An 18,434-nucleotide genomic window follows, 5' to 3' on the forward strand; every position below is an offset into this window, starting at 1 on the left:
TTGTGTGTAAGGGAAAGAGCACTGAGGTAGGATCGGAGGCCTGAGTTTGAATTCGGGCTCAGCTGCTAATCCTCCTAGGAGACCTCAGACAAGTCAGATCCTCCCCCTGGCCTGAGTTTCCTCCTCTGTAAATCAGAAGGTTGGACTTGACAATCACTACAGTCCCTTCCACCTCATCATTCTATGGGTTTAATACTGATTTAGACATTGGTGTTATTACGCATTAAAATTACTATTGTGCTTAAATGACATTATTAGAATTTTTCAAGCTTCTGAACAGATGGTTTCCGATGCTATTCTGGTAGCATTTAAAAATGTATTTCAATATACTATTATGCATAAATATGAAGCTAGAATTAATGTAATTAGCATTTAAACTATGCATGTCTTCGTCTAAATTCTAGTCTTTGTGAAACCAGTGGATTTCTAGTTTTTAAACAAAAGATTATATCATTTTTATCTCCATATCCCCAGTGCCTAGAGCCATATCTAATATTTTGTAGATACTAAATGTTGATTGAATGAATAAGCAAATGAAAGAGTAAGTGAATGGATGATCAAGGACTGTCATAAGTATAACCCTCTTTCCTTCTCCCTGCTACTTAATTTAACTGGCTGAAGTGTTACAGAATGCCAACGTGGATCCCCTTTCACATCTCAAATATAACCACGTGAGAAGGTCTTTAATTATTCCTATCTCACTTTCTATCTGTTGTCTGGAGTATTTTGGACCTAAAGTTGGTTCCCAAGGGTTCTTCTGGCACCCGGAGATTTCAAGTCCTCCATCTTGTAGCTCCTGTATCCTCTGACAGCTGACCTGGTGGTGGAGGTGCAGCAAAACTCAAGAGAACGCAGCATCATTCTAAGTCTGAATTTGTTAAGCTTCCCACAACTGTGACTATTACTTTCCTAATTATGAACCATTATTGTTCAGAAATCTTTGTGACATATGCTTTTAGTTAGTTTACATAATATCTACTCCCTGGGAATACCGAATAACTCCAGCAGAGTTTCCATTTCTTGCTTTAGTACCATCTTATATTCTTCCGGGATCAAATTAGGATGAATGAATGAATCAATCAGTCCATCCTTGCTTTAGCAGTAAACACAATAAAAAAATTGCTGCGAAACAAAGGTAAATCTAGAACCACGACAACTTGGCCCAGAAAAAAAAATCACATTTCCATCCCTCAATTTTCTACCGGAGAACACATGGCCTACTCTAATATTTGTAATTAATCAATTAATCAACATATATTTATTGAGTACTTGCCATATGTCTGGTACTGTGCAAGGTAATATGAGCATCAGGAAAACACAAGCCACAGAAATGTAGATGCAGTGTCTAGATTTTTTATATGTTCCCGATGCTATTAAATGTCACTTAAGCCCCATTCCAGGTCTACACAAGTCCAGCATGAGATGAAAGATTAACAACATCCAAAAGAGAGAATTGTGTTTGGAAAATGCAGGGCAAACTTCTCTACTTTTTCTTGAATTATCTTACTATTTTTTTTTTTCAATGGTTAAGAACGTAAGTCTTGGGGCCGGCCCGGTGTCGCAAGTGGTTTAGTGCGTGCGCTCTGCTGTGCGGCCCAGTTCACCGGTTCGGATCCCAGGCGCGCACCAGCGCACTGCTTGGCAAGCCAGGCTGTGGCAGCATCCCATATAAAGTGGAGGAAGATGGGCACGGATGTTAGCCCAGGGCCGATCTTCCTTGGCCAAAAGAGGAGGATTGGCATTGGATGTTAGCTCAAGGCTGGTCTTCCTCCGGAAACAAAAAAAGAATATGTGTCTCACAGTACACAAACCAAATTTTCAATTTAGGCTCTGTTTGACCTCAGGGAAGCTGCTCCCTGATCTTAAAATAAACTCTAAACTCTATGAACAAGGTGTGCCTGACCTGGCCTCTCCTCCTTTCTCATTTCACTCTGGCTGTCTCTACACTCCTGCCACGTGGGCCTCTCTCTGCTCCTTATCAGGCCAAGCACATTTTCATATAAGGCCTTCACAAGTGCCTTTACCTCGGCCTGTAAAAGTCACTTCCTCAGCAATCTGTCTTTTTCCTTCACAGATGATCACAATTTGTAATTATATTCTTTGTAACTATATTCTTTATTGTCGCTCACTCAACAGGAAATCACCAAATTCCAAGCTACCAATAAGAAGTAATTTATCAGCCATACGTGAACTAAAAAGAAAAACAAGACACAAAATTAATAGGGAGTAATATTAAAACTAGAAAAACAGTGTCAACAAGGTTCTATTGCCACTTTGAACTCACCTGTGGGGGCCAAGAAAATATGTGTCTGGGCTTGGTTCCCTGGAAGGTGCACCATTTCTAGCAATTTCAGGTGAATCTTTTGCTCATCTTGGTGGAATCTCGAAAAATTCTTAAAGGATATATTTTTTTTTAAGTAAAACCATAACTCTTATATAAATATAAAATGAATACATGTCAAAGATTTTATTTAATTCATTAAATGAGAGAACCAGTAAGATGTTAGAATTGATTCAAGGGAAAATCCAAACAACAGACACATTTATACATCAAGAATACTGAAATAAATTTGCAAATGGATGCAAAATTAGCTTTTTGGGGTTGGGGGAAGAATTGCCCCTCCATGTGACAGAATTTATTTGCATTTGTGTAAACAAAAATTATTTGCATTGCTTTCAGTTTTCTATAAATTAGCTTTAATCTCTACAAAATTGTAAAATAAACTAATCAAAAACAAAGGTGATTGTAGGGTCAGATAATCTCCAGAGGTTCCAGCATTTCAATGAAAAGATACCAGGTAATATCTTTTGCTTATTCCAAAGTCTTAACTTTTTCCTTCCAATGGTAAATGTGCACATATGTGTTTGTCTAAAATTAAGTGAACTGCTTCAACCAGTACTAAAGCGAAGGTTAAAATCGTGCTTATATTCTTTGGGATTCTCAGGGAATGAAACAGACTCTGGTAATGAAAACATATTGAGTTAGAAGGAGCACTGTTTTTCATATCTGCAAAACAGGCATAGTTCTTGGGAATGGGATTTGATATTTATAGATGGAAAATCTTTGTGAGGACAAAAAATTAGTCAATATTTTAAAGTAGTTAAATCTAGTGTTAAAATATTAAAACCTAAAGTACTAATTTCAAAGAGGGCTTGAAGAGTTGTACTCTGGATCACTAATTCTTAAATGTTAGGGTACAAAAGATTGACTTGGATACTTATTTAAAACGTAAATTACTGGGCCCCATTTCTAATGGTTCTCAAACTTCAGGCCACTTAAATATCTCTTGGAGGCTTCAATAATGCAGATTCCCAGGCCCTAACCTCAGAAATTTGGACAGGTCTGGGATGGGGTCCAAGAATCTCCATTTTTAATAAGAAATTCTCCCCTCAAATGATTCCGCAGAAAATAAACTGTAGGTTTCTCTTTGGAATCATTGATTTACCAGTGAAGTCTTCTTCAGTTCTCTGATTCCTCAGTGATCATTCTTTTGAATTTCTAGAACACTAGACTTTCACATCCTTAATAACAACCTAATATAGTCATAGAGGCCATAAAGCAGTTGGAAACAATATTTGTCCCTCTCAGAGTGTGTGCCAACTGCTTCAACTTAGTCCAGGTTGGTACACAGTTTGTATCTAGGATTTCATCGAGACCCAGAATTCTATTTTTTTTTTCAATTATATATGCCATTCTTTTTTTTGAGGAAGATTGGCTCTGAGCTAACATCTGTTGCCAATCTTCCTCTTTTTTCTTTTTTCTCTCCAAAGCCCCAGTACGGAGTTGTGTATCATAGTTGTACAGTTGTGGCTCTTCTATGTGGGACGCCGTCTCAGCATGGCTTGATGAGCGGTGAGAATGTCCACGCCTAGGATCCAAACTAGTGACCCGGGGCTGCCGAAGCAGAATGCGCAAACTTAACCACTATGCCACCAGACCGGCCCGCAGAATTCTTTTCTTGTCTTTTTATTACATGAGAGCAACGAGAAGCTGAAGCCCTATCACAAGCTTATGTCAAACACTCCTCAAGTTTCTGGGTTTCTGGCTTCGATACAATAGATCCACCTTAATGAAAGTTTTGCTCCTGACAGCAGGCTTTGTTCAATTATTTATTTACTCATTGATTTATTCATTTGTTTATTTTTTTTAACAATGTCTTTTGTCCTTAAAAAGCTTTGGCACCAGCTATGCTGACACAGTATGAGTTCTAGGAATTGCAAATTAGTCGCATTAATACTAACCATTCTGCCCAGTTACACTAGAATAACCTATTTGGGCATTCATATCTTCTGGTGATAGGAGAAATATCTAAAAATAACTCTTCTATAAAATATGACTCATTATTACAACAGGGGCATGGTTTTAAACACACAGATTCTCTTTCTTTCAGAACAAAAGATTTCCTTAGTTATTACAACTGTGTATTTGATTTCTCCAAATTTTTAAAAGAATAACAATATTATCAATAATTGAAAATGTCATAAGCATGAAGAAGTTTTAGTTTATCTTGAAATTATATTTCTACCTTACAATGAAATAGGACAAGTTTATTTGTAATAGCATTATCAGAAATGCCATTTTTTCTTGGGTTAGAATATGAGGCTTAAATGAACAGATACTATAGCTATTTTTTCTTGCAAAGGATTAAGACATTAGATGTATTCTCACAAATAAGATGATGGATAGGGTAAGTTACACTTGTAAAATTCATAGAGCTCAGACTTTGTGGAAATGCTTGGAGTTAAACTCATGTTCTTCTAACCTTCCTTTTCAGGGATTTTAAGTATGATAGAACGAGGATTGATTCCACCAACAGCAAGGATTACCTTTCAGAATCCACCCATTACACCCAGAGCTGCTCCTCTGCATAATTCTGATGAAGCACATAAGATTCCAACTGCCGGTAAGACAGTCTTGCCTGTATACTTAGCTGAGGATACGAAAAATTGCTTCCCACCAAAATCTAATCTTCTAGTATCCAACTTTCATTTTCAATAATCAGACAAAATGAAAGCTGTAGTGATTCTGAGTTTCACTTCACTGAATAAAGTAAGTTTAGTGTCTTTAAAATACTAATTGAGGGCCTGTGTGCTCTTTGTGTTAGAAGGCTGGTATTTTCAAGGGGCTTACAGCTTAGTTGGGAAAACAGACAGATATAATAAAGATAAATAAAATACAAAGTAGCATAGAATAAAAACCAAATGGATGTTAAAGTCTAGTGATATAGGAGTTCAGAGGAATGATTGCTGAGAGGTGAGATAATAGAAGAAGACTTCAAAGAGGAAACTGGATAAAATAGGGTGTTCGAGAAAAGCACCAACCTGGAATCGACTGACTAGTTGCAGAACCTCAGGCAAGCCATTTACTTTCTCTGGGCCTCGGCCTTCCCAGTTATAAAATGAGGGGTATGGGCTAAATTAATTCACCTGTTCAACAAATGTTTGTTGAATGCTTGCTTTATCTGAGATAGCATTTAGGTGCCGGGGATCCAACAGAGAATAAGTCAGACAACATTTCTGCTCTCATGGTGTTCCAGATAATAAGCAGGTAAGTAAATGAGAATTTAAGCTAGGGATTAGTGCTAGAAATAAAATAAAACCACATGGATTAGAGAGTAATAAGGAGTTGGTTACTTTGCTTGTGAGGGAAGGGTCAGGGAATGTCTGTCAGAAGAGTTATGAGCCTTGAGCTGAGTTCCAGATAATAAAAAGGAGCCGGTCATGTAAAGATATAGGGAAGAGCACTTTAGATATAGGGCAGCACAGGTACAAAGTCCTGAGGACTAAGGAGGGAGTGAGCAAGAAGGCTAGTGTGGCTGGAGGGCCAAGAGCGAGTGAGAGAGAGGGAAGATACGAGGCTGGAGAGGTAGAGAGGGCTGACATGACGTAGGCTAGAGTGGAGATTAGGAGTTGTCCTCAATATTCATTCTTTCCCGCTTCCACAGTAATAGAGTCATGAGTGGGCACATGTCATCTTGGCTAAAGACATTTCCCAGGCTTCCTTTCAGCTAGGTGTGCCATGTGACCAGATTCTGGACAATCAGGATATAAGCAGAAGTGGAAAGAGAAACTTCTGGGCTGTGCCCTTAAGAGGAAAGGAGCATGACCTTCCCCTTTCCTTTCCCCTCTCTGGCTAGCTAGGATGCAGAAATGATGGTGGATTTAAGGATGTTGGTACCAGTGGATATGTAGAGAACTGAACAAATTCAGGTTATATTTTGGAGGTGAAGCCATAAGGGCTGGCTGATGGATAGGAGTGAGGGAAAGAGAGGCATCAAGGATAAATATGTATGAATGTTTGAATGAATATGTATGAATGTACCCCAGTTTTGTATCCATTCTACTGTTGATGGGAATTTCAGTGGTTTATACTATAGAGTTATTAGGAATAATACTACTATGAACATAATTGTACATGTCTTTTACAGCACATATGTATGCATTTCTGTTGGATACATATCAAAAAATAGAATTGCTGAGTGATAGGGCACACATATGCTCAGATTTAGTAGATATTTATTGCCAAACAGTTTTCCAAGGTGGTTATACTGATTTATTTTCCTACTATCAGGATATGAGAATTCCAGATAATATCTATCTTTGTCAATACTTCATATTTCAGTATTTTTTTTTAATTTTAGCCATCCTGAAGAGTCTGCTGTGGTATCTTTTTGCAGGTTTGATTTCTATTTCTCTGGTGACCAATAAAGTTGAGCAGTTTTTTTGATATGTGTATTGGTCATGTGAGTATCTTCTTTTGTAATATGATCTAATACTTTACCTATTTTTTTAAAAAATGGGTTGTCTTTCTTCTTCTTAGTTATTTATAGGAATTGTATATATATTCTGGATACTAATCTTTTATCAGTTATATGTACAGCAAATAATTTTTCCTACTCTGTGGCTTGGCATTTCATTCTCCTATTGGTGTCTTTTTGTGTGTGTGTATGAGGAAGATCAGCCCTGAGCTAACATCTGATGCCAATCCTCCTCTTTCCCCACCCCCGCCCTGAGGAAGACTGGCCCTGAGCCAACATCCGTGCCCATCTTCCTCTACTTTATATGGGACGCCGCCACAGCATGGCTCCACAAGCAGTGCGCTGGTGCGCACCCGGGATCCGAACCAGCAAACCCTGGGCCACCGCAGCGGAGTGCGCGCACTCAACCGCTTTCACCACCGGGCCGGCCCCTGGTGTCTTTAAATTAAATTTTTCATTTTGAGATAATTGTAGATTCACAGGCAGTTGTAAGAAGTACTACAGAGAGATCCCTTGCACTCGAAGCTCAGTTTTCCCCAATAATAACATATTGCAAAACTATAGTACAATGTCAGCACTGGGGTATTGATACAGCCAAGACACAGAACATTTCCTTCACCACAAGGACTCTTCATGTTGTCCTTTTATAGCCACACCCGCTTCCCTCCCACTCCACACCCCCTTTAATCCCTGGCAACCAATAATCTATTCTCCATTTCTATAATTTTACCATTTCAAGTATGTTAGATAAATGGAGTCATACAGTGTGTAACCTTTTGGGATTGGCTTTTTTCACTCAGCATAATTCTCTGGAGATTCATCCAGACTGTTGCTCATATCAGTAGGTTGTTGCTTTTTATTACTGACTAGTATTCCATGGTATGGATGTACCACAGTTGTCACACCATGCACCTGTTGAAGGATATATGGGTTGTTTCCAGTTTTTGGCTACTATGGATAAAGCTGCTGTGAACATGTGTTTTCATTTCTTTAGGATAAATGCCCAGGAGTGTAATTGCTGGATCTTATGGTAGTTGCATGTTTGTTTCCTCTACATACATTTAGAACCACATCAGATTGTGTTATAATTTTTGTTTTAACCATCAAATACAGTTTAGAAAACTCTAGAGGAAAAGGAAAGTCTAGTGTTTTTACCCATATTTTTGCTTATCGTGTTCTTTCTTCCTTCTTAATGTTCCAAGATTCCTTCTTTTATCATTTCCTTTCTATTTAGAGGATTTTCTTTAGCCATTCTTTTAGAGTTGGTATACTAGTGACAATTGATCTTCATTTTTCTCCATCTTAGAATGTCTTTATTTCCCCTTTATTCCTAAAGGATATTTTCCCTAGATATAGGATTCTGGGTTGATGGTTTTCTTGAGCACTTAAAAATTAAAGTTGTGCCACTTTCTGTTGGCCTTCATGCTTTCTGATGAGAAATCTACTGTCATTTGAATTGTTTGTCCCTTGCAGGTAAGGTGTTGTTTTTCTGTTGCTGCTTCCAAGATTTTTTTCTCTGTCTTTATTTTTCAGAAGTTTAACTATGTCTTGGTGGGGATTGCTTTGGTTTTTTCCTGTTTGAGTTTGGCTCAGCTTCTTGAATCTGTAAGTTTGTCTTTTGCCAAATTTGGGGATTCTTCAGACATTATTTCTTTGAGTACTTTTTTCAGCTTTGCCTCCTATCCCCTCTCTTTCTGGACTACAGTGATACAAATGCTAGCTCTTTGGTCATAGTCCCACAGTCCTTGAGGCTCTGTTCACTTTTTTTCCAATCTATTTTCTCTCTGTTCTTCAGATTGGGTAATTTCTATTTTTCTATCTTCTAGTTCACCGATTCCTCTCTCCCCTTCATTCTGTTGTTGAGCCATCCACTGAATTTTGTATTTAGGTAGTTGTAGTTTTCAGTTTTCAAAGTTTTCCGTTCCAAAACTTCAGTTTGGTTCCTCTTTATATATTCTATTTTCTTGAGGAAGCTTTCTGTTTCTTTGATGATATTTTATATTTTTTCATTTGTTTCAAGTGTTTTTTTAATTCCTTGTAGAAGCATTTTTATGATGGCTGCTTTAAAATATTTGTCAAATAATTCTAAGATCTCTGTCATCTTAATGTTGGTATCTATTCATTGTCTTTTTTCATCAGTTTGAGATCTTCCTAGTTCTTGGTATGGCGAGTGATTTTCAATAGGAAATTTGACATTTTGGGTATTATGTTAGGAGACTCTGGTTCTTATTTAAATCTGCTTTAGCTTATTCCTCTGACACCCCTATTTATTCCCTCTGCATTTGAGGAATAAGCCCAACTAGGTGGGATATATCATCTTGGTTATGTATTGCTGGATTTCACTTGCTAATATTTTTTTTTACCATTTTTGTTCATGTGAGAGGCTGGCTTAAATTTTTCTTTCCTTTAATGTTTGCCTTAGGTTTTAATATCAAGGTTAGTCTTGCCTCAAGGAGTGAGTGCTATCTCTTTTTGGTATCTCTGGAAGAGTTTGGATAAAATTGTTGTTATTTCCTTCCTAAATACTTGGAAGAATTTACCAGTGAAGCCATTTGAATCTGTAGTTTTCTTTGGAAGGAGGTTCATAACTGTGAGTTTAATTTCTTTAACAGGACTATTTTGATTATCTCTTTTGCCTATATCAATTTAGTAAATTAATTTTGTCCAAGGAATTTGTCCATTTCATCTAAACTTTCAAATTTATTAGAATAAAGTTGTTTAGAGTATCCTCTAATTTTTTTGTAATGTCTGTAGGATCTGTGGTGATGTACTTTTTCATTCCTGATGTTGGTTACTTCCGCCTTTCTCTTTTTTCTTGATCAGTCTCTCCAGGAGTTTATCAATTTTATTAGTATATTCAAAGAACCAAATTATGACCCTATTGATCCTTTCTACTGTATATTTTGTATTTTATTAGCATCTGCTCTTATCTTTATTATTTCTTCCTTTTTATTTCTTGGGAGTTTAATTTTCCCTTTTTTTTTTTTTTTTTTTTTTTTTGTGAGGAAGATGAGCCCTGAGCTAACATCCATGCCAATCCTCATCTTTTTGCTGAACAAGACCGGCCCTGAGCTAACATCTATTGCCAATCCTCCTCCTTTTTTTTCCCTTTTTTTTTTTCCCTCCCCAAAGCCCCAGTAGATAGTTGTATGTCATAGTTGCACATCCTTCTAGTTGCTTATATGGGATGTGGCCTCAGCATGGCCGGACAAGTGGTGTGTCGGTGTGCGCCCAGGATCCGAACCCAGGCCGCCAGTAGTGGAGCGCGAGCACTTAACTGCTAAGCCACGGGGCCAACCTCTAATTTTCCCATTTTTAAAAAACTTATTGGTACACATGCTTAGCTCATTAATTTTCAACTGTTATTTGTTTCTTTTTTTTTTTTAAAGATTTTTATTTATTTATTTTTTCCCCCCAAAGCCCCAGTAGATAGTTGTATGTCATAGCTGCACATCCCTCCAGTTGCTGCATGTGGGACGCGGCCCCAGCATGGCTGGAGAAGCGGTGGGTCGGCGCGCGCCCAGGACCCGAACCTGGGCCGCCAGCAGCGGAGCGTGCGCACCCAACTGCCAAGCCACAGGGCCGGACCTGTTATTTGTTTCTGATATATAAATTGAAGGTTAGAAATTTCACACAAAGCACTACTTTTGCCAAATCTCCTAAGTTTGTTATGTCATATTTTCATTATCATTTAATTCAAAACATTTTCTAATTTCCATCATGATTTCTTCTTTGACCCATAGACTATTTAGAAGCTATAAATTTGAGTACTTTCTAGTTATCTTTTTTGTTATTGGCTTCCAGCCTAATTCTATTGTTTACAGAACATACCCTGTATGCTTTCAGTTACTTGAAATCTGAGTTGCTTTTTGGCCCTGGCATATGATCAACGTAGGTGAACATGTATTCTGCATATGTTGGGTGAGATGTTCTGAATATATTCAATTAAGTCAATTTAGTCATGTTATCAAATTTATGTCTCTATTAATTTTTTTGCCCATTTATTCTATCAATTGCTAAGAGAGGTATATGTTAACGTCTCCAACTATAATTGTAACTTGCTTATTTTTTAAAATTTTTTAGTTCCATCAGTTTTTTGCTCACATAAAACATATTTTTAATTTACTCCTTTATAGAAGGAAATGTATTTTCCAACCAAAAAGTAAGAATTAAGTGCAGGTTTTAAGCAGGGGTGAGCAAACTTTTTCTGTAAAGGGCCAGATAGGAAATATTACAAGCATTGCGTGCCATGTACAGTCTCTGTAACATATTCTTCTTTGGTTTTTTTTTTTTGCAACCCTTAAAAAATGGAAAAACCATTCTTAGCTTGAAGACCATACAAAAACAGGCTGCAGGCCAGATTTCATCTATATAGTTTGCAAACCTCTGACTTTAAGTATTAAAGTTTAATGTGTTCCAGTAATTACACTGAGAGCCAAATAAAATAAAAATCAATAGGTATATTTGTAAACCTAGTATATGCCCAGCTTCCAGCATTTTATCCTTTGTACTTTCAATATTATGAAATATCTCTGAGTTCCTTTAATGTGAATTTTTTTTTCTGGCATCTCATCCTCTGGAACATGTTCATCCTTTCATCACAACCGCTTTCCTCATTTTTGTTGATAAGTTAACCTTAACTCAGCTCCTCCCATTGCATTACTAGAGTCTTTTGAATGGTGGCAGTGTCAACATTCCCACGTTCAGTTATTTCTTCTATAATTCTATTTACAGTCAATTTCCATTTCACTTTCAGCACTATCAGCTTTTGTTCTTTTGCTGTATTTTCAACTTTGTTAACCAATTCTGTCTTTTAATTATCGATTTTTATAAGAAATCATATGGATTTATCTGAGAGACAAGAAGGCAATATCCCCACATTCTTTCCAATCTGTGTGTGAGCTCAAAAACAGATACACAATGACTAATCACTGACAGACTTTGAAAGAGGTGACATGATTGGTCACTGATCATCATATGTATCTGTCATTTATACAGGGATTTGTGGAATAAAGATCTAGCAGCAAAGTTTGTGCTTTGTGCCTTTCCTCCCGGTTAATATACTATAGTATATTAATTTGGATTAACTTGAACCATATTGTTGGAGGACTGGCATTATTTAACTAAACTGTGGTAAGAATTTTGTGCATATTGAAATAGTACAAAGTGAGGACTGTATGTACATTAAATGCGAATGGTCTAAATAAATGTTCCATTTATAGAGCACAGGCAGAGTAGATTTAGCATAAATCTTAAGGGCCTCAGGATTTTTGGAATGGTAAATGAGCATTGGCTTCAACTTAAAGTCACCAGCTGCATTAGCCCCTAACAAGAGAGTCAGCCTGTCCTTTGAAACTTTGAAGCCAGGCATTGACTTCTCTCTAGCTATTAAAGTCCTAGATGGCATCTTCTTCCAATATAAAGCTGTTTCCTCTACATTGAAAATCTGTTGTTTAATGTAGCCACCTTCATTAATTATCTTAGCTAGATCTTCTGGATAACTTGCTGCAACTTCTACATCAGCACTTGCTGCTTCACCTTCCTTTTATGTTATGGAGATGGCTTCTTTCCTTAAACCTCATGAACCAACTTCTGCTAGCTTCAAACTTTTCTTCTGCAGCTTCCTCACCTCTCTCAGCCTTCCTAGAATTGAAGAGAGTTAGGGCCTTGCTCTGGATTAGGCTTAGGCTTAAGGGAATGTTGTGGCTGATTTGATCTTCTATCCCGACCACTAAAACTTTCTCCATATCAGCAATCAGGCTGTTTTGCTTTCCTATCACTCATGTGTTCAGCGGAGTAGCACTTTTAATTTTCTTCAAGAACTTTTCCTTTGCATTCACAACCTGGCTAATTGTTTGACACAAGAGGCCTAGCTTTTGGCCTGTCTCAGCTTTTGACATGTCTTCCTCACTAAGCTTAATCATTTCTAGCTTTTGATTTCAAGTGAGAGATGTGCAACTCTTCCTTTCACTTGAACACTTAGAGGCCATTGTAAGGTTATTAATTGGCCTAATTTCAATATTGTTATGTCTCAGGGAATAGGGAGGCCTGAGGAGAGGGAGAAAGATGAGGAAATGGCTGGTCAGTGGAGCAGTCAGAACACGCACAACATTTATCAATTAAGTTTGCCATTTTATATGGGCACGGTTCATGGTGCCCCAAAACAATTACAATAGTAACATCAAAGATCACTGATCATAGATTACCATAACAAATATACTAATCATGAAAAAGTTTGAAATATTTCAAGAATTACCAAAATATGACATGGAGACACAAAGTGCACAAATGCTGTTAGAAAAATGGGACCAACAGACTTGCTTGACACAGGGTGGCCACAAACTTTCAATTTGCAAAAAACGCAATATCTGCAAAGTGCAATAAAGCAAAGTGCAGTAAAATGAGGTATGCCTATATTAGAAAAGTAGAAAGATCTAAGCTCCCACCTTAAGAAACTAGAAAAGGAAAAGCAAATTATACCCAAAGCAAGCAGAAGGAAGGAAATAATAGGAATAAAAGTAAAAGTCAATGAAATTGAAAAATAGAAAAAATAGAGAAACTTAGTGAAACTGAATTCTTTTTCTTGGAAACTATCATCAAAATTGGTAAAATTCTAGCCAGACTAACCAAGATAAAAGGATAGAAGGCACAAATTACCAATATCAGGAATGAAAGAGGAGACATCATTACAAATCCTATAGACATTTAAAGGATGGTATGGGAACATTATAAATAGCTTTACACCAATACTTTGCATAATTTAGATGAGTGGACAAATTCCTGAAAGACAGATATTACCTAAGCTCACTCAACAAGAAATATATAACCTGATTAGTCCTATATTTATTAAGTAAATTTAATTTGTACTTCAAACCTTCTAAGGCAAGGTTTGCCCTGGTAAATTCTACCAAACAACTAAGAAATATTGCTGATTCTACACAAATTTTTCCAGAAAATAGAATAGGAGGAAACTCTCCTCAGATCATTTTATGAAGCCAGCATCACTCTGATATCACAACCAGACAAAGACATTAGAAGACAAGAAAACCTCAGCCCTATATTCTTCATGAAATGCAAAAATCCTCCACAAAATATTAGCAAATTGAATCCTGCAATATTAAAAAAGGATAATACACATCATGACCATGTAGGGTTTATCCTAGGAATGCAGGACTGTTTCAACATTTAAAAATTAATGTAAGTCATCGCATCAACAGACTGAAGAAGAAAAACCATATGACCATTTCAAGGAATGAAAATAAAATAAAATTCAACATCCATTTGTATTAAAAACCCTAAGCAAACTAAGAATATGAGGGAACTTCTTCAGTCTGATATAGGACATCTACCACTAAAATCATACTTATCGGTGAAAGGCCAACTGCTTTCTCCCTAAGATCAGGAACAAGGCAAGGATGTCCACTTTCACCATATCTATTCAACATTGTACTAAAGATCCTAGCCAATGCAATGAGGTAAGAAAAAGAAACAAAGGCATGCAGATAGAAAAGGAAGAAATAAAACTGTCCCGCTTTCTAAACAGCATGATTACTACATAGAAAATCTATAGAATCTACCAAAAAAAAAAAAAGCTACTAGAATGAATAAGGGAGTTTAGCATGGATTCAGGATATAAGGTTAATATACAAAAGTTAGGTAAATTTCTATATACTAGAAATGAAAAATGGAAATTGAATTTTAAAAAACAATGCCATTAAAATAACATAAAAAATAAGTATAAAATTTAAAAATATGTGCAAAATCTATGCTAAAAACTCCAAAATGCTAATGAAAAAAAAATTCAAAGAAGACCTAAATAAATGGAAAGGTAAGCCATGTTCAAGGATTGGAAGACTCAGTATTTTTATGATGTTAATGCTCCCCAAATTATCTATAAATTCAATGCAACCAAAATCGAGATCAGTAGAATGTTTTTGTAGAAATTAACAAGTAATTCTAATATTTGTATGGAAAGGCAAAGATGGTAAAATAGCCAAATCAATTTTGAAAAAGAAAAACATCAGAAAACTCATGTTACTTGAGTTAGTATAAAGCTATAGTTATCAGGACAGTGTGGTATTGGCAAAAGGATAAACATAGACATCAATGGAATAGAATAGAGAGTTCAGAAGTAAACATATACATACATGGTCAATTGAGTTTTGATAAAGGTGCAAAGGCAATTCAATGAAGAAAGGATAATCTTTTCAACAAATGGTGCTGGAACAACCAAAAATAAAAATATATAGACCCTTGACCCATACCTTGCACCATATACAAAAATTTACTCAAAATGGGTCATAGAACTAAATGTAAGCCTAAAACTTTTAGAAGAAAACAAAGGGGGAAATTTTTGTTTCCTTGAGCTAGGCAAAGATTTCTTAGATTTCACACCAAAAGCATAATCCATAAGAGTAAAAAATCAATATATTAAACTTCATCAAAATTTAAAATTTCTACTCTTTAAAAGACAGTGTTAAGAAAATGAAAAGGAAAGGTACTGATTCAGAGTTAATGTTTCAAAACACACACTTGAAAAGAATATTTGTCCAGAATATATAAAGAACTCTCAAAACTCAATACTAAGAAAACAAGCAACCTGATAACATAATGGACAAAAGATTTGAACAAACATTTTACCAAAGAATACATATGGATAGTAAATAGATACATGAAAGCATGCTCAACATCATTAGTCACTAGGGAAATACAAATTAAAACAAGTCTTAATAAATATAAGACCATGGAAATCATGTCAAGCTTCTTTTCCAACCACAATGCTATGAAACTAGAAATCAATTACAAGAGGAAAACTGATGAATTCACAAATATGTACAGATTAAACAACATGTTCCTGAACAACCTATGGCTCAAAGAAGAAATCAAAAGGGAAATAAAAAATATCTTGAGACAAATGAAAATGGAAACACAAGATATCAAAACATAAAGGATGCAGCAAAAGCAGTTCTAAGAGAGACATTTATGGTGATAAACACCTTACATTAAGCAAAAAGAAAGATCACAAATAAACAACCTAACTTTATACCTCAAGAAACTAGAAAAAGGAAAGCAAAGCCGAAAGTTCAAAGGAAGGATATAACAAAGATCAGAGTGGAAATAAATGAAATAAAGACTAGAAAGACAAAGTATCAGTGAAAATAAGAGCTGGTTTTTTTGAAAAGATAAAATTGACAAACCTTTAGCTGGACTAAGAAAAAAGATAGAAGACTCAAATAAATAAAATCAGAAATGAAAGAGGAGACATTACAACTGATAACACAGAAACACTAAGGATCATAGGAAACTACTGTGAACAATTATACGCCAAAAAATTAGATAACCTAGAAGAAATGATAAATTTCTAGAAACATAAACCTACCAAGTCTGAATCATGAAGAAACAGAAAATCTGAACAGACCAATTACTAGTAAGGAGTAATCAAAACAGTAATCAAAAACCTCCTAACAAAGAAAATTCCAGAACCAGATGGTTTCACTGGTAAATTCTACCAAGTATTTAAAGAAAAATTAATACCAATCCTTCTTAAATTCTTCCAAAAAATAGAAGAGAAGGGAACACTTTCAAACTCATTTTATGAGGGCAGCTTTACCTTCATACCAAAGCCAGATAAGGACACTACAAGAAAAGAAAATTTTACAGGCCATTATACCTGATGAACATAGAAGCAAAAATTCCCCCCAAAATATTAGCAAACTGAATTCAACAGCACATTAAAAGGATCATACACCATGATCAAGTGGAATTTATTCCTAGGATGCAAGGATGGTTCAACATATGCAAATCAATAAATGAGATATATCACATTAAGAAAATGAGGGATAAAAATCATCTGATCATATCAACAGATGCAGAAAAAGCATTTGACAAAATGCAACGTCCTTTCATGATAAAAACTCTCAACAAATTGAATATTAAAGGAACAGACTTCATACATATGACAACCCACAGCTAACATTATACTCAACAGTGAAGAGCTAAAAGCTTTTCTTCTAAGATCAAGAACAAGACAAGGATGCCCATTCTTGCCACTTTTATTCAACATAGTTCTGGAAGTCCTAGCCAGAGCAATTAGGCAAGAAAAAGAAATAAAAGGCATCTAAATCAGAAAGGGAGAAGTAAAATTGTCTCTGCAGATGCCATGATATTGTATATAGAAAACCCTAAAGATGCCACCAAAAAAAAAAAAAGGTTAGAACCAATAAACAAATTCAGTAAAGTTGCAGGATACAAAATCAATGTACAAAAATAAGTTTCATTTCTATACACTAACAATGAACTATCAGAAAGAGAAATTAAGAAAAAATCTCATTTACAATTGCATCAAAAAGAATAAAATACTTAGAAATAAGTTTAACCAAGGAAGTGAAAGATCTGTACACTGAAAAATATAAAACAATGATGAAAGAAACTGAAAAAGACACAAATAAATGGACAGATATTCTGTGTTCATGGATTGGAAGAATTAATACTGTTAAAATGGCCATACTACTCAAAACACTCTACAGACTCAGTGCAATCCCTATTAAAATTCCAATGGCATTTTTCACAAAAATAGAAAAACCCATCCTAATATTTGTATGGAACCACAAGAAGACCCCACATAGTGAATGCAGTCTTTAGAAAGAACAGGGCTGGAGGCATCACACTTCCTGATTCCAAACTATATTACAAAGCTACAGCAATTAAAACAGTATGGTATTGGGATAAAAACAGACACATAGATCAATGAAACAGAATAGAGAACCCAGAAATAAACCCATGCTTTTATGGTCAATTAATTTTTGACAAAGGATCCAAGAATATACAATGGGGAAAGGATAATCTCTTCAATAAATGGTGGTGGGAAAACCAGACAGCCAAATTAAAAGGAATGAAACTGGACTTCTATCTTATGCCATATACAACAATCAACTCAAAATGGATTAAAGACTTGAACATAAGACCTGAAACCATAAAACTCCTAGAAGAAAGTATCGAGCATAAGGTGTAAGCTCTGGGCAATGATTTTTTGGATTTGACACCAAAAGCAAAGGCAACAAAAGCAAAAACAAACAAATGAGGCTACATCAAACTAAAATGCTTCTGCACAGCAAAGGAAACCATCAACATAATGAAAAGGCAATCTACAGCAATGGATAAAATATTTGCAAACCACATATCCAATAAAGGGTTAATATACAAAATATACAAGAAACTCATACAACTCAATAGCAAAACAACAAATAACCCAATTGAAAAATGGGCAAAGGGTCCGGCCCCGTGGCTCAGCGGTTAAGTGTGCGCGCTCCACTGCTGGCGGCCCGGGTTCGGATCCCAGGCGCGCACCGACGCACCGCTTCCCCGGCCATGCTGAGGCCGCGTCCCACATACAGCAACTAGAGGGATGTGCAGCTATGACATACAACTATCTACTGGGGCTTTGGGGGGAAAATAAATAAATAAATAAAATTAAAAAAAAAAAGAAAAGGAAAAAATATAAAAAAGAAAAAGAAAAGAAAAATGGGCAAAGGACCTGAATAGACATTTTTCCAAAGAAGACAAACAAATGGCCAACAGGGACATGCACAGGTGCTCAGCACTAATCATCAGGGAAATACAAATGAAAACCACAATGAGGTATCACGTCACACCTGCTAGAACGGCTATCATCAAGAA

General features: G+C 36.0%; 1 protein-coding gene across 2 annotated transcripts in view; it reads left to right on the forward strand.

Annotated features, from left to right (window-relative positions):
• The window catches only part of IQCH (IQ motif containing H), a 193,694-nt gene that overhangs the window by 62,950 nt on the left and 112,310 nt on the right, over positions 1–18,434 (forward strand). The window contains exon 7 of one of the 2 annotated variants that reach the window (XM_058541925.1): positions 4,776–4,904. In XM_058541925.1, the coding sequence (XP_058397908.1) occupies positions 4,776–4,904 (129 nt within the window). Of the gene's footprint in view, positions 1–4,775; positions 4,905–18,434 lie in introns of those variants that run through there. The other variant, XM_058541926.1, reaches the window with a different exon arrangement.

This window comes from Diceros bicornis, chromosome 5, assembly GCF_020826845.1.
Source record: "Diceros bicornis minor isolate mBicDic1 chromosome 5, mDicBic1.mat.cur, whole genome shotgun sequence".
NCBI lineage: Eukaryota > Metazoa > Chordata > Mammalia > Perissodactyla > Rhinocerotidae > Diceros > Diceros bicornis.